The 17,370-nt window shown below is 34.6% G+C and overlaps 3 protein-coding genes across 3 annotated transcripts; all 3 read left to right on the forward strand.

Annotated features, from left to right (window-relative positions):
• Window positions 1-959: 959 nt before the first annotated feature.
• Window positions 960-6,123, forward strand: LOC122584675 (importin subunit alpha-9-like). The gene is made up of 11 exons (XM_043756721.1): window positions 960-1,258; window positions 1,635-1,854; window positions 1,972-2,125; window positions 2,223-2,325; window positions 3,135-3,316; window positions 3,610-3,689; window positions 3,977-4,127; window positions 4,258-4,336; window positions 4,432-4,490; window positions 5,026-5,331; window positions 5,700-6,123. The coding sequence occupies exons 1-11, from the start codon at window positions 1,207-1,209 to the stop codon at window positions 5,862-5,864; spliced, it is 1,551 nt and encodes a 516-aa protein (XP_043612656.1). The 5' UTR covers window positions 960-1,206; the 3' UTR covers window positions 5,865-6,123.
• Window positions 6,124-8,272: 2,149 nt separating this feature from the next.
• On the forward strand, window positions 8,273-9,733 carry LOC122586014 (elongation factor 1-alpha). Its single transcript, XM_043758129.1, has 2 exons — window positions 8,273-8,734; window positions 8,820-9,733. Exons 1-2 carry the CDS (start codon window positions 8,273-8,275, stop codon window positions 9,699-9,701), a joined length of 1,344 nt encoding a protein of 447 aa, XP_043614064.1. The 3' UTR covers window positions 9,702-9,733.
• Window positions 9,734-10,734: 1,001 nt separating this feature from the next.
• LOC122606528 (protein IQ-DOMAIN 2-like) lies at window positions 10,735-14,668 on the forward strand. Its single transcript, XM_043779383.1, has 6 exons — window positions 10,735-10,867; window positions 12,365-12,435; window positions 12,515-12,781; window positions 13,190-13,405; window positions 13,555-13,674; window positions 13,876-14,668. Exons 2-6 carry the CDS (start codon window positions 12,367-12,369, stop codon window positions 14,458-14,460), a joined length of 1,257 nt encoding a protein of 418 aa, XP_043635318.1. The 5' UTR covers window positions 10,735-10,867; window positions 12,365-12,366; the 3' UTR covers window positions 14,461-14,668.
• Window positions 14,669-17,370: the final 2,702 nt, after the last annotated feature.

Below are 17,370 nucleotides of genomic sequence, written 5' to 3' on the forward strand. Positions count from 1 at the left end.
AATGTTAAAAAAGGTGAAAAGTTATATCATATTTTAACAAAAATAAAAAGTGAGTGCTTATAGTGGTAAAAAATGAAAAGTTGTATCATATTTTAATAAAAAGGGAGTCTATTACGAGTTATTTTCCTTTTTAAGTATAGAGTATCGTTTTTTTCCATTGAGTCGGGGTTTCTTTTTACCATCTCCAAGCACATAATAATTATGTGTTGTCCTTTCATAATGATTTTAAATAAGAAATATATATTATGTACGTTTAAAAGAAAATTACGAAATCTCTATCAGTGTCTGTTTGGTAGGGGGCTTTTGAGGGCTTTTAGGAGCTTAAAAGCCTCAAGCTTTTAAAAAGAAGCTCCATTTATTACGTAGCTCTGTTTAGATATACATTTTAAATTAAAAGCCCTAGCCCCAAAAAGCCCCTAAAAACCCCGAAAGGTCTTTAAAATAAAAGCTAGTGGAAGAAGGGTTGAAATAGAAGCCCCAACCCTAGCCTCATTTATAAGCTCCAGCTCAAAGCCCCTAACCACAGCACCATCTCTAAGCTTTTGTGCCGAACATACCCTAAATATAAGAGAATTGTATTTCAAAAGTATTTTTAGAAAAAATATGACGTGGCAAGTCTAAATTTTTTTTAAAAGGTCTTATTTTAATTATGATGTCATAAATAATTTATAATATTTTTAATTAAAAATAACTCACCAAATGCTTATTTAAATTTCCTAAATGTTTATTACAAACCTTTTATGTTTTGTTAATGCAATAGGTACTTTAATTTATAATTATTATGTTATTCAATTCATCATCTCCATATCGATTTTTAATATATTACTAATAATAATAAAAATTACATGTACATTTTATAGTTTTATAATTTTAATTAAAATATTCAGGTAATTTGCTAACAGAAAATGAAATAAAATGGTTGTAAACTAGTAGCAATGTAGCATAGAGGGGTACACAATCGAGAACTCTGTAAACTTACGAGGATAAGAAATTTCTTTTTTCTCTGTAAATGGTTGATGTACTGATAATTTCCGCATAAATAAATATTCAACCCTAATTTAAAGAGCTTCTATACTGCTACACACAGACAAAACTGCACATTCCTTTCTTTCTTGACTATGACCATTTGACATTTGACTACACCAATTTCTTGGCGCCCAAAACCCACATCCATTCTTGTTTCAAAATCCCCCATCTCTTGTAACAATGGCTGGTGAAATCACAACCTCCCATAGGAGACAACCCATCAAACATACAGGCATGTTTTTATTTTTATTTTTTCCTATTGTTTCTTGAGTTATTTGTGTTTGTTGTGATGAATAGTAGAAAAAGTTTGTATCTTTTAAAAAAATTATGTTATTCTTGGTTATGAATCTTTCAATCTGAGTAGTCTTTGCATCATTGGTTTTGTTTATTTATTTGAAATTTGAAAAATTTATTTTGGCCTTTTGTGTGATTTTGGGGAAAAGTCAACTTTTGAAGAACAGAAATACTATTTGAGTTTGGTAGAACACTTTTTAGGATATGGTTATATAAGTATAGATGTTTATATGTGAATTTTATGGGATAAAAAATTTAAAGTTAAAAACAATGATTAGTAAGGTGCTTATACATATGTTTATTTGGAAGTGTAGTTGGAAATGGTGCTGTACAAAGAAGAAGACAGCATGCGGTTTCAGTGGCTAAACAAAGAAGAGAAGCAATGTTTCAGACGAAACGATTGTGTAGAGAGGGTGTTCGTGTTGATATGGATGTTGTCTCTAATGGTGACATGATGATTGAAGAGGAGCCGTTGATTTTAGAGGCAAAAACAACTTCTGCTGTTGAAGATTTGAAGGTTGCAGTTTCTTTAAAGTAAGGCTATGTTCTAGTGTGTTTCATGATGTGATTGAGCTCAAGTTTTGCATAGATTATAAGATTTAAATTGTTGCGTATTTTTGATTTTGATCAACAATTGCTCATTTATATTAGGGGGAAAGAAGCGGTTTCAGAAAAGGTGAATGCTCTTCGTGAATTAAGGCAGTTATTGTCTAGACCTGACTTTCCTTTTGTTGAAGTTGCTATTAAATGTGGTGTGATATCCCTACTTGCTCAATGTCTTTCGTTTGGCTCTGAGGATGAGCAGGTAATATTCAACCTTTTTTAAATAAGTAACCGCAGGCATGTATTGCTTCAAATAACTAAAAACATTTACCCCAATACATTTGATGTTCAATATGCAGTTGCTTGAAGCAGCTTGGTGTCTAACAAACATAGCTGCTGGAAAACCAGAAGAAACGAAAGCTTTGGTACCAACATTACCATTACTCATTGCCCATCTTGGAGGTTAGTGACTAGCTAATTAACTTTTCGAGGGTGTGTTTCGCAAGTGCATATATTCAGATAGTAATAATTTAATACTTGTACGACCCTTTGATAACTTTGTGTCTTTGTTAACTACACTCCTTGTACGATCAGAGTGAAAGTTCTTCAAATTAGGTTCCGAGAAAGGACAGTTAGGAAATTAATATATTCAATTTGATAACAAGCTGTGTTGCAGTTGTTATGTAACTAATTATCAGAACCAGAATATGTTTATCCCATACACTAATTATCAGAACCAGTATAATCTGATAATATTTAAAACGCAAATTCAAAACCTTCTAAGACCAACCCTTGATTGGCTATCTAAATTTGAAGTATAAAGTGTTACTGATGTGACGGTTCTAAATCTACGTGGTTCTCATTAAAAAGACATCATTCTCTGGAGTTCCTCCGCTCCACTTAACTTTTTCGCTTTGTACATGACACATATATCAATAACATCTAAAATTTGGTATTATTGCAAATGTATCTTTATCTTTTTGCTTTTTATGGTATGGTCTGTTTATCTAGCATGCTCCCTTGAGTAAGGCGGGGTCTTGATAATTATAACTATCTTTATTTGTTCATTATCACGGGTAGTTTTGGAAAGTGGCGATAGAATTACTTTACCTTAAAAAAGAGAAACTTATTGTGGGACGTCTAAAAAGGAAAGTACACATTAATGTAGGACATATTATGCACTTTAGCTTAAACTTATTGTCAACACTTGATTTTTCATTTATTCTTTTTTATAATTCTTTACCAACATTAAATGGTCATTTAATTTGTAGGATGTAGCTCATTATCTGTTGCGGAGCAATGTGCATGGGCATTAGGAAATGTGGCCGATGAAGAGGAGTTGAGAGATCTTCTCCTTTCACAAGGAGCATTACCTCCTCTAGCTAAAATGATGTTACCAGATGACGGGTCAACAGTCAGAATAGCTGCTTGGGCGTTATCAAACTTAATCAAGGTTTTTCAAACTTAGCACTTCTTTTTATCAAAAAGTACAGGTTCTATTTGTTTATATTGTTTTACTTTTGGGGTTCATATCTTCATTTATACCCAAAAGTAAATGGGACCCATAATCACATATGGGATCCATGTTGAATGTACTGAATGGTCAAAAAAGAATGAGACACAAGTCTTTTGCAGTTTTCAGTCACATGTCTGTAATAAAGGAGGAACTTTCTGTAAAGAAACATTTTTGCAAAACAATATTCTTTTTTCCTTCCATATTGTTAGATTTGGTGTTTGTGGCTGCAGGGAGCAGGCCCAGAGGCTGCAATAGAACTCATAAAAGTTGAAGGTTTGGTGGATGCTATACTTCGACACTTGAAGAAATCGTAAGTTGTTGCATATCGTAAAGAACGTTTACTTATGGGATAATTGTAAGCTAGATATGTTTATTTATGGAATATATGTAGGTTGAAAAATGTTTCTTTCAGTTAAGTGAAACTGGTCTGGAACATGTAATCCCTAAATGCAATGGTTTACACTATATTAAATTTTAGAAAAACATTCATAACAATATTTCCTTTTGCCTTCATATATGGTATATAGGAAACTACGTTTATCTTTTTTCTCCTATGTTTAGAAGAATAAAAAAACTGATACAATATAACATGAACAGGGACACTGAATTAACAACGGAAGTAGCATGGGTGGTTGTTTATCTAGCAGCTCTTTCAGATGTTGCTGCAAGTGTGCTAATGAAGACTGACCTTATTCAAGTTCTTGTGGACCAGTTGGCCGCCTCAAATAGTTTGCATTCACTCATTCCGGTAATTTTAATGAAAAATAGTTAAGTACCATTAAAAATTGTACATTGTATTTTGATATTGCTACCACTGGTAGTTTGTATTTGTTGAGAAAAATAATGAATGATTTATTATATGGCTGTATTGTTTACAGCTCCTTCGGAGCTTAGGTAATCTGATGGCCGGTGATGCTTACACCACAAATGTTCTTGTTCCTGGACAGGAAATTACAGGCCAGTTCTGTTTTCTCCTTGCCAAAATAACTTTTTATTTCGTTCACAAAGGTTCATCTTTTTTATTGATTCATCGAAGAATTTTCTATTCACAGATAGTATTATCCGTTCATTGAGCAAATGCTTGAAGAGTGAGCATCGTATTGTGAAAAAGGTTATTTATAATTTTATATCCTCTTTGAATGGCTCGCTTTTTCACACAGCCATCATATTGGAGGTGTCAAAATGGTTGGGTTGGTGATGGGTCATGCTGGGTTGACTGAGACTATTACTTTTCATTTTCTCCAAAACCAGTAATGTGTTAAAGCTGATCACGAAAGTTATTTATTTAGTTATTTTTGGTAAAATGTTTTACCCTGGTAAATATAATTAGTCACAAAATGAATTTACAAGATAACTTCCATGGCTAGACGTTTAGGTTCACAAGACATGTCTTGTAAAACCATCAAGTACTAATGGACCTTAACACCATAACATCAAGAGGGATAAAAACTAAAAACCACTTGGAACAACACACCCAAACAGTATCGCCTAAGCATCTCGACTGGGGCTGATTGGCCATTGCATCTTGCAGTGGAGGGGTCGTGTCACGATACAGCTGCCGTGGAAGTTTCCATTTGTACACTACCATTACCGATTGTGCCATATACTAGATATCATACGTTGCTAAAAAGAACCGGTTTTTGCAGGAAGCAACTTGGGTGCTATCAAACATAGCAGCGGGCTCAATTGCTCACAAGCAACTGATATGCAAGAGTGAAGCCTCAGCGTTATTATTGCAACTTCTTGCTGCGGCGCCATTTGACATAAAAAAAGAGGTAGCATATGTTCTGGGCAACCTCTGTGTGGCTCCTGCTGATGGGTCTGGTAGACCAAACTTATTATTAGACCACCTGGTTCCATTTGTTAGAAATGGATGTCTTCGTGGTTTCATCAATTTGGTGCGGTCAGCTGATCTTGAAGCTGCACGAATTGGACTTCATTTCATTGAACTGGTAACATTCAAATAAAGTTTTTGAATATGACGAATTATGAACTATTGTTGCTGGCGGGAACCCCTGTTTTTTTTTCTTTCTTTTTCCTTTTTCCTTTTTTTTTGTTTGTCAACTAACGTAGATATCGCACGGACTTAAACTGATCAAACTAGGAAAGTACGACGAGTTAAGCCCTCGTATTTTCTCAGTTTTATTCTATAAGTCTTAAAACATCTATTTTTCTAGAACACAAAGCAAGAATGTGTTTTATATGGACTTGAATAGTAAGTCCCATGGGTAAACTGATATAACACCTAAATGTTGATCACTTAAAAGATAAACATAGAAGAATAACAGATTTGACAAATTGTTTCAAAATAAATCCTCAGGTGTTAAGAGGGATGCCGAATGGTGAGGGCCAGAAGCATGTGGAAGTAGCAGATGGAATAGATGCAATGGAACGGTTTCAGTTTCATGAAAATGAAGATCTTAGAGTGATGGCCAATATGTTAGTCGACAGTTATTTTGGTGAGACGTATGGACTCGACGATTAGAAAAAAAGAATAGATTGATGGATTGATTATTTGTGTAGGTAAAGCATAGGTTCTCACTCTTGATGGTTGGATACAACTTCTAGTCTATGTTAGTTTTTCGGGTACATATGGATGTTTAGTGCGTTGACAGCGTTAGGGTTGGTTGTATACTAAAAAAAGAGTTGGTTTTTTATAGTTAGGGGAATGTGAACCTTTTTACTATCGGAAATCATTTTATTACCCATATATTATTTATCAGAATAAGAGTGTTTGTTTGTTATACAAGTATTTTAGTTTTCAATGTCAAACAAACATCTTTAGTCTCTAGTGTTTATGACTTGATGATAATGTATTCTAGCTTTTAAGGATCTTGAAATTGGGACATCAGTTGGTCCTATGATTTTATTGCTTAATTGTAAGGTAAACAATAACAAGCAGATGAGCAAATTATTAGATGATCAAGAGATGCGGTTTCTATAGAACTTAAAATTTAGAATTATGCAAGTGACATTAACCCGAAATCTAAGTTATCACTCGTGCTGCATTTTGTAGCTAATTTGTATATTTTCTTGGAACGGCAATCTATCTTAGTGTATTACACCGGGTTATCTTGGAACGATGTTCAAAAAGAAAATAGATAACATCATGGTTTTACGATCACCAAGCCAGAATTTTAATGGACATTGTTTTTTTTTTTCCGAACATTGAGTCGGTGTCTGGGAAAACTCAAACTCAAAATAGATAATTTAGCTGAATTTTACGTTAAAATGGAACCGGATTAAACCAGAGAATATGGGCCTGATCGGCCCGAACCCGGATCAAATAGGCCAAATAGTCAAACAAACCAAAAGCCACCTGGCTATATAATGTTGACTAACGTTGAATGAAACCCTGACGTGGAAGTCAAGTAAAAGAGCCAAGGCTAATTCCTTTACACCGTTGGATCAAGTATGAATCAAACGGCCAGGTAAAAACCCTAGTATTTAATTAGAGGAGAGATTAGCCCCACGGCGCTAGCTTGTTGGGCCATCTCATCATTATTACAATATATATATATATATATGGGAAAGATAATTTGAGACCAACTAAAAAAAGTCTAAAAAAGGACCATTGATTTTCGTAAGTTACACACCACCATCATGATCTACTATGATATACAAGACTTTTTTGTAAAAACCCTAAGACTTTTAAGCGACGGACCCACAGAAAAATCATGTGTAAGTTAACTTACACATTTACACATGATTTTTCTATGGATCCATCGCCAGAAAGTCTTAGTGTTTTTACAAAAAAGTCTTGTATATCGTAGTAGATCATGATGGTGTACAAAAATCAATGGTATCCTAAAATAAGAGGTAGTCTCAAAACCCCTATATATATATATTACAATTACAATTACACACACACGTACCATATATTTAATTTCATTCAACTTCTTCTTTAATTAATTGTTGCCGTTTCCCAATTTCCACTTTCTCAGTAAACTAATAAAAGGTTTATTAATTCTCTCAATTAACACTATCGATCGATCAGTTTCTTCTAGTTCTAGTTATATCATTTTATTATATACTTTTTGATCTGCATGCATGCTTGTATATATATTTACGAATGTATGTATTGATCGTTTCATATTTTAGATTTTGTTCTATATTCTGTACAATTATGGATCGTAATTATGTTTTATATTGACTGATTGATATGTTAGAAGAAACTAATAATTATTAGTTGATACATATTCTGCATTGCTGTGTATGTATGTATATGTTTATGAATTACATATGATTAGGTAGCTTTCATTGACATTATTAGACGTACTATACGGGGAGGAATTTCTACTAAAAAGTTTTTAGTAGCTGATTTTAGTATTTTGTTTTAAATAATTAATGAACCACATTATCTGTTAATTATGATTTAACTATTAATATGTGTTTATTGACAATTGGAGATCGGAAGTTTTTGTTGTTAATTGCAGTTTTGTTATCTTGCTAAACTAAATTGTGATTTTGATTTCCATTGGGTGTTATGCTTTTGTTGATTTAATGTACGTAATTAATTAATTGTTCATGAGTCTAGTGCTTTTATGGTCATTATTAGTATCTAAACTTAGAGAGGCAATTTTGATTATGAAGTTTTTTAGATATGCAAACCGTAGAAACGATGTGTTTGCCTAATTAAATTATTTAATGCTGAATTTCGATTGTAATTCTTTTTATTTGATCTCTAGATATTGCCTACTTTTGTTTTCTTATGTTACTTAAGTTATGCTGGCTTTAGATTGTGATTTGATAAATCAAATAGTAATGCTGTGATATATGTAAGTTAATTTTGTGAAGAATACGTTTAATCTTAGTTTTTCTTGTATTAATTTGTAAATACAGTTATCTGACATTGTATTTTGATGATAACTCAGCTAATCTGCCACCTAAATCATGGGAAAGGAAAAGGCTCACATCAACATTGTGGTCATTGGCCATGTCGATTCTGGCAAGTCAACAACCACTGGTCACTTGATCTACAAGCTGGGCGGAATTGACAAGCGTGTGATTGAAAGGTTTGAGAAAGAGGCTGCTGAGATGAACAAGCGTTCATTCAAGTATGCTTGGGTGTTGGACAAGCTCAAGGCAGAGCGTGAACGTGGTATCACTATTGACATTGCATTGTGGAAGTTTGAGACCACTCGCTATTACTGCACTGTCATTGATGCTCCTGGGCATCGTGACTTTATCAAGAACATGATCACTGGAACCTCCCAGGCTGACTGTGCCATTCTCATCATTGACTCAACAACTGGTGGTTTTGAAGCTGGAATTTCAAAGGATGGGCAGACTCGTGAACACGCTTTGCTTGCATTCACACTTGGTGTCAAGCAAATGATCTGCTGTTGCAACAAGGTACTTGTTTGGATTTTTAGTTTATGTTGTTAGTTGTAGTTTGTTAGTATAATGTTAACTAACTTTGCTATTTTTCTTGTTGCAGATGGATGCTACTACACCCAAATATTCGAAATCTAGGTTTGACGAAATTGTCAAGGAAGTGTCTTCTTACCTCAAGAAGGTTGGATACAACCCTGAGAAGATCCCATTTGTCCCAATTTCTGGTTTTGAGGGCGATAACATGATCGAGAGGTCAACTAACCTTGACTGGTACAAGGGTCCAACTCTGCTTGAAGCCCTTGACCAGATCAATGAGCCAAAAAGACCTTCAGACAAGCCTCTCCGTCTTCCACTTCAGGATGTCTACAAGATTGGTGGGATTGGAACTGTGCCAGTAGGTCGTGTTGAAACTGGAGTGATCAAGCCAGGTATGGTGGTTACTTTTGGCCCAAGTGGTTTGACAACTGAAGTCAAATCTGTAGAGATGCACCATGAAGCACTGCTCGAGGCATTGCCAGGAGACAATGTTGGTTTCAATGTTAAGAATGTTGCTGTGAAAGATCTTAAGCGTGGATACGTTGCCTCAAACTCTAAAGAAGATCCTGCAAAGGGTGCTGCTAGTTTTACTTCTCAGGTTATCATCATGAACCACCCGGGTCAGATTGGTAATGGGTATGCACCAGTTCTTGATTGTCATACCTCACACATTGCTGTCAAATTTGCTGAGTTGTTGACCAAGATTGATCGGAGGTCTGGTAAAGAGCTGGAGAAGGAACCTAAGTTCCTGAAAAATGGTGATGCTGGAATGGTGAAGATGCTTCCAACAAAGCCAATGGTGGTTGAGACTTTCTCTGAGTATCCTCCATTGGGTCGGTTTGCAGTGAGGGACATGAGGCAGACTGTTGCTGTGGGTGTCATCAAAAGCGTGGATAAGAAGGATCCAACTGGTGCCAAGATCACCAAAGCTGCAGCCAAGAAGAAATGAACGGTGGTTTGTTTTATCAATAATTTGAAACTGAGTTCAGACTATTTTGTTATGCTTTTTAGTTTTTATGGGTTTGGTCTTGTTGGTATGGTAATAGGCGGTGGCGTCGTTGTAGTTACTTTCATGTTTTGGTTGCTCCTGGTCATTAGTCTTAATTACTTGGAAAACAACATTTTAATATTATGGTTTACTTTATGGTCTTTTTTTTTTTTTGTTACAAAGAATTTGTTTTGGTACGGCATGAAGGTTGGATGCTGGAAAGTTGCAGGTTCTATTGCTGTCCCTTAAGCAGCATCTTCTCGCTATGATGTTAAACAATGTATATTATATTGCATTTCCTTAATGTATGATGGTTTTCGTTTGATCTTCTTTGATCATGCGACTGAAACCCATATATATTTGGATTTAGATCAAGTAAGTTTACGAGTTCGATAGACATGATTCCAAAGTTAGTCATAGCTGTACAATTGTATTATATTTGTATATGATTGATTGATGTGGTTTGAAATCTAATTATTGCCTTAATGTATAAATAACTTATAAAGTGTACCTCGTAGTGATTTTTTTAATTTAAAAAAAACAACAAATCTGGACGTAAACTTCACATGTAATAATTCAATAGTATTATTTCATTTTAATACATACCAATAAACATAAGCCAAATCAAATTATGATTTTCTACCTGTCAAGTGTGACATTTATAGATTTTAAAACATAAAGAACTATAAATCTAGGTATCATGACACTGAGTGCTTCACTGATGGTGTATTTCCCTCCTGTCGGTGTATCTTTTGTTCATATATCATATAAAAATAATAATAATAATAATAATTAAACCTTATACTTTACAAGATTTATGCTAATCGGATATTAATCAGTATCTTCACCTATGAAATTGATGGTTTAATTTTAATTTGCAATTTGCAAAAATAAATAAATAACATAACAGGGGATTTAGGCCCCCACTGAAAGAGGGACCCACATAAGTTAACTGTCTTTTATTGAACCAAAAACCAATCTGTCATTCATCTGATCTTTGCCTTCCTGCCTTCTAAAAATTCACCCAAGATCTAGTTTTTCTTTTTCAAACAAACACACACACCTACATTTGTAAAAAACCAATTTAAGAAACACTTAAAGATCCCAACTTTATTCATTATCAAGTGGTAAAGTTTCCATTTCTTTAATCATCTTCATGTTCAATATCATAATTTGTAACTAATGTAATGTGAATTGTTTTGTGGTTAATTTAACTTCTCTAGGTAATTTTACTGAATTTTGTTCATGTTTAGGGTGTGTATAGGATTACTTGGTCATGTTAATCTTCTTGTATTAATAAAGTGACATAAAACCATTATTGTTATTCTATCTACAATTGAATTTTTGTCAGTTCTCCATCCCATTGGCATTTGGGTATTGCATAATTTTATGAATCCTGTTACTTTCTTCAGGTTTCAATTATCTTTTTCCAATTTCAAAAACAGTTTTTTATGGGAATTTTTGGAGTAAAATGACTGAATTATTTGAATTTTGTTAATCCCTTGAGTTCAAAAAGACACATAAGTGGTTATTGTGTTAAGTTACTGAAATTTATGTGAATTTTGGATGTTATTTGTTCAATTTCTTGAAGTTTATCATAAATTAGCATTTGGGTATTGCATAATTTAATGGATTCTGGTAATTTGTTCAAATTTCAATGTTTTTTTTTTTTTTATCAAGTTCTGTAAGTTTCATGAAATTCAAAAAAAGAACCGTTTAACGGATTTCATGTGAGAATTATTATGATGAACATGTTCTTTGTAAAATTTTACTGAATTTTGTTCCATATTATCCACTAGTTTTACTGAATCCTGTTACTTGATTTTAAAAATAATGCATAAGCAGTTATCGTATAGAATTTTCAACAGTTATCTGAAATTTGGAATGCCACATGTTGAATTTCTTGGATCCTGCAAATGTCTTCAAGTTTCATTTATCTTTTGTCAAGTTCTGTAAGATGCTTCAATTTCATAAACTTATTTTGATGTTATGGTGATTTAGTTCTACTATTTTACTGTATTCTGTTCATAGTTCTATGTTCATTGGCATCTGGCTGTGGCAAACTTTACTTGGATCCTATTGCTTTAATCGAGTTCAAAAAGATGCAAAAGCCGTGTTTAATCATCAGTTTGCATATGGTTATTGCATAATTTCCTTGGTCCTGCAAGTTCCTTCATTTTCTTTTATCTTATCAATCAAATATTCTGATATACTTCATCCACTAACATTTAGGGATTGCATACTTTCTGATTTGCATACATTTAAACATTATATATTGCATTTCTTGAAGTATTGCATAATCTTATGGTCCTCTATTTTCATTCTGGTTGAACAATCTTTTCTTGAAATTTTAATCCACTGGCATTTCTGATTTGATTTTATAAGCATTAGTCATGTATATCACCTAATCACCCTAGGGTATTATTAAAATATTTTGGGTTTAAATGAGCAATTCACTAGTTTCAAATGATTATGTGTATCTGAGTATGTGTGATTTGTTAAAGATCTAGAGAGGCCCATCTAGTATCTAGTATATATAATATGAAAAATGCTACTTAGTTTAGATAGTTATATATGTTTGACTCTGAATGTCATAGTGTACATTTTGTTGCGGAATGTTTCAGTAATGGGGAAGAAAGGAGGCTGGTTTTCTTCAATTAAGAGGACTTTGAGTCCAAGCTCGAAAAAAAGACAGGTTCTTTACAATTCGTTACAGTTTTATATTGTGTTTATATTATAGGCGGTTAACGATATATTTGTTATTAAAACACCAGAAATCTTTGGAGGAACATCATGCAGTGCCTGATACACCAAATCTAGAAAATGCCGGTGGTTCTTGTGATTCTCATTCTTTTCTGCCACCAGTGGACGTGAAACCGATTGTGGTGGAAAATGAGCAACCACAACATACTTATTCTGTTGCAGATGCCAGTGTTGCCACTACATCAACAGCAGTAACAGCCACCACTTCACGATATTCAGGAAAGTCAAAGGAGGAACTTGCAGCCACCAGGATTCAGACTGCTTTTCGCGGTTACTTGGTATATATCTATTTAATCAAAATACATGTTTGTGCTATAAATCCATTGTTGATAAGCGCCATTAAGCGGTTGAGCGTTTGACACCCGATGGTTCATCTGGTTATGTTTTAGCTTTAAGGGACGCGAATAAAATGGGTTGAAAGTCTTCCCAAAATGACAAGACCTTTTATATCTTTTTTGTTCATACAAGTAGTTCTAAATTCTAAAACTCATATTTGTAATTAAATAAATTCAACGATGACAAAATTTGGACAAAGTGGTTGGAGTCAACTCAGCCCACACCAGTAAGTAATGTGTTTTGCCCAAACTAGTTTACCCAAACCATCCATTTTGACACCTCCAGCTTGAGACTATACAATGGAGTATGGACTGCATGAGATTTGAGAATGTGTGTTTTCCATGGTACAGGCAAGAAGGGCATTATGGGGTTTAAGAGGGCTTGTTAGATTGAAAGCAGTGGTTGAAGGGACTAATGTCAAACGGCAAACGGCCAACACCCTCAAATGCGCAAAAAGTTTATCCCATTTGCAGTCCCAGATCAATTCTAGAAGAATCCGGATGTCAGAGGAGAACCAAGCTCTTCAAAAACAACTTATTCGAGCTAAAGAGCTTGAAAACATGCAGGTTAGCTTTCACATTTGGTTTTTGAACCTTTTGATGGTGTAGAAACGGATTTGTGTACCCAAATTTAATCTTTATGAAGCACTTAAATCTGAAGTTCTATCTGAAGTTGTTTTCTGATAACGAGACACATGCGTTGAAATTTGGAACAGAATGGAGATGAGTGGAACGACAGTGTGCAGTCTAAGGAAGAGATGGAAGCAAAACTTCTAAATAAATACGAGGCTACTATGCGTAGAGAACGGGCCATGGCTTATTCCTTTTCTCATCAGGTAAATGTGCATTCGTGTAAAGTAGTTCGTACCACATGTGTTTTGCAGAGTGTTATAAAGCGGTTCTCCTTTTTTCATAAAAATGTCGTTTTTGGTATATATAAATATATAAATCAAGTAATAACAAGATTAGAAATGCTCAAACATTTAATTATCTACCATTACAACTGATTTTGATCCTCGGAGTTTCTATTGGAACAGCAACCTTGGAAGAAATCCACAGGAACAACAAACATGCTTTTCATGGACCCGACCAATCCTCAATGGGGTTGGAGCTGGTCAGAGCGATATGTGCCTCGAGGTGAAAAAGATTCAGGAAATGATCAAACGTCCAATAAAAGTGGTATCAATATTACTAGGAGCGAAATTGCAAAGTCTTACGCTCGACACCAACTCAATTCGGCCCCTTCAACTCCTCGGTCAAAAGCTGGTGGTCCTGTTGCATCACGTAAACCAAAGCCCAATCCTAGCCCACAAGCTCACGGTTCAGGGCTCGAGGCTAACCTGGACGATGACTCAAAAAGCGTTGTCAGTGTTCAATCTGAAAGAAATAGAAGGCACAGTGTTGGAGGGTCTATGGTGAAGAATGGTGAGAGTTTGCCTAGTTCTCCTGCTGCCCGTAAACGTATGGTGCTTGCTAAGTCATCAGCAAAGGCAAAACCACGAGAGGAGGGCCTATCAGAGAGCGGTGATGATGGCAGGAACACAGCAGTGGGTTCGGGTGGAAATGTGAAGAAACAACTTACTTATCCAAAGCGGCATTCCGGGCCACCAAAGGTTGAATGATCTATCTTTTGTACTTAAAAAGGGTTCAAAATAAGGAAAATATTTGGAAAAAATGGATAGTCATTCAAATGATATTTTTTGAAATGTGTAATTGGGAGGGAAATCACTCGAGTTATATGCATATGTGTATTGTAAATCATTATTTATTTACGTAATTGTATGAAAATTTATGTAATTATTGCTCATATGCTACATTGCTTTTTGTGTATTCATTTATTGTATTATCTTCCCGTTTTTTTGGTTCATTACTGGCTATATGAATGTTTATACATAGGTTGTTCATCATATTTGAGCAGGGAAACCCATCAAGTAATGAAAGTGGAAGCCAAACAGATCAGGTCCTAAACTCGTAGCGCAAGAGTTTATGGTCTGTGACAAAGGTGAATACAGGGATAGGGTGTGGCGGAGATTGGTTGTGGAAGCACCACTGTGGGTTCATTGATGCAAAGAAACATTTTTCTTTTCCGGCTAAGCAGACGGGGTATTTGAAGTTGAGGCCACCATTTGTCAAGGACTTATTTTTCATTGCACTCCAAAGATTTTAACCACTATAACCATAGGTCCATAACCATAGGAAAATTCACGTATATCTTCAACTTAACAAATATAAAAAGAAAATCACGTTTTTTTTTTTTTCAAGTTGGAATATCTCATTTTGATTTAGCTGAATTACTAAAAAAAACTTTAAACATGTGGATAGGTTTTCAATTAATATGAGATTATGATATAAGTAAATATTAATTTGATAAGATAAAATTTATGATTGTTTAATAAGTGGTTAGAAATATTTGTTTTTATCTATACTTCTATAATAGTCCACGTTGTTGAAAGTTACATGGAAAATTGTCTAAAATGCTTTTAATGATTAAAATACACTATGTCTTTTATCTTTTAAAATATTTTCATTAACCATTTACATCAATTACTTTTATATCATATTTACACCACTCGACGCCGCATTTACAACCCACAAATCGCCTCAACCACCACACCGTCACTGCCCTATTGCGAGAGAACCGTGTTATTATATAGTGTGAAGAATATTTTTTTTTGTATAGTTAGTTTCGATTCAGACGTGCTGAAGGCTTTTAACCAACGATTTGCTGGACCTTCAACCCCCCTCCTCATGGAAAATACCTTAAGATGAAAAATCCAAGATTTGAATTAACTCGAGACCTTGGGAAAAACTCACCTCCGAGGCCCACATAATGAATTTAGAAGATATCATTGGTCAACCCAGCTAAGTGGAATTAGTTTATAGGGTGAAGAAGATAATGTAGGTTAACAAATTTGAACTAAAGATAATGTAAGTAAACAAACTTTATTCATTACTTTCTTTTTATAATTTTCATTTACTAGTAATTATTTGGTATGGATTTGCCAAAAGTCGAAAAATGGATATGTATTTTTTTTTTTTGGGCTATTTGATTGGAAAGGACTCTAACTTGTCCCGAATGTCTTTTTTAGATCAATACTTTATAATGTCGGGTACTGAAACTGGTAAAAACTTCTTTTGTAGGACTGTACCGGATAAAGGTTGTGGAACCGGCTATTCACTCATGTGTACACTTTGAGACCCCACTCAACCCTATTTATTTAAATATTAGTATAATATATATGTATATTTATTTTCTCTCTCCTTATTATTTATCTCTCACTTTCTTGTCTCTCCCCTTCTTCTCTTTCCCTCTTCTATTTCCAGCAACCACCACAGTCAGACTGCCGCCCGACTTGCCGGAAAAACGGGAAAACACTACCCAAATAACCTCCATTCTCATGTAAGCAATAAAAAGAAATCATCCAACCCCCGACGCCACTTTAGCCACTACCCTCACGTCACGCCGTCGCCGTCGTACCACCTGAAGGTCACCACCACTCCGTCGCAGCCCTCTCAACACCAATATTTCTTGGTTATTTTTGGTTCCAAGCAAAACCCACCAATAATAGGATTTTGGTTTTAGCAGATTCTAATCAGATCTGGGTCGGTGCTATAAATCACAGACTTCCATTTTACATCGGGGATTCTCTCAATGAATTCCATTTGGATTTCAAGAGGGGTGTTATCAAATCTAGTTATTTGTACGTATTTTGATCCGTTTTGTGGGATGAAGGGGGCGGCTATTGGGTGGTTTGGGGAGGAGGGTTTGGTGGATAGACAATGCTTTATTCATAACTGGTTTTTATGTAGATATGTGTAAATATAAGTTGATGCAAGTAAAGCTCTTTGTGATATAATATGTATTGCTTTATTGCTGAAAGGGCTATATAATGAATTGATGATTTGTGTTGCTAGACTCGTACCTGATTTTTGTAAGGATTGTGAAGTAATTCTCCAACTTGGTCAACTTGATCCTGGGATCTTTCTTTGGAATGCGGATGTGCTTATGGAAGTTATTCTCCAAATATACTTTGGGTGGAAAATGATTATATGACATGGAAAATGATTTAATATGACTATATGACATGGAATATGTTTAAATGACATGGAATAGACATGTAACCATTAATTAAAAGCAAAATTAATTTAAAAATTAAAGGTGACTGGGTACTTGAAGACAGACCCCAAATAGAAGTTTTTACCGGTTTCAATCTTCGCAATAGACATTTTAAAAGTATTGACCCAAAAAAGATATTCGGGACAGGGTTGGATTCATATGGATCTTTTAAAAATGATGGAAACCAAGGGACTAATCTCATCCCTTGGATCAACCATCATCAAAATCCCATCAAACATGATTGGTTACTCCGGTGAATTACTCCGGCGACTGTGCAATCATATTTGATTGGTCTAGCCAATTAAGCTTGATTGGTTACTCCGGCGGATTACTCTGGCGACATTGTCTGATCATATTTGATTGGTCAAGCCAATCAAGCTTGATTGATTACTCTGGCGAATTACACAGACGACAT

The sequence above is a fragment of the Erigeron canadensis genome, chromosome 1 (genome assembly GCF_010389155.1).
Source record: "Erigeron canadensis isolate Cc75 chromosome 1, C_canadensis_v1, whole genome shotgun sequence".
NCBI lineage: Eukaryota > Viridiplantae > Streptophyta > Magnoliopsida > Asterales > Asteraceae > Erigeron > Erigeron canadensis.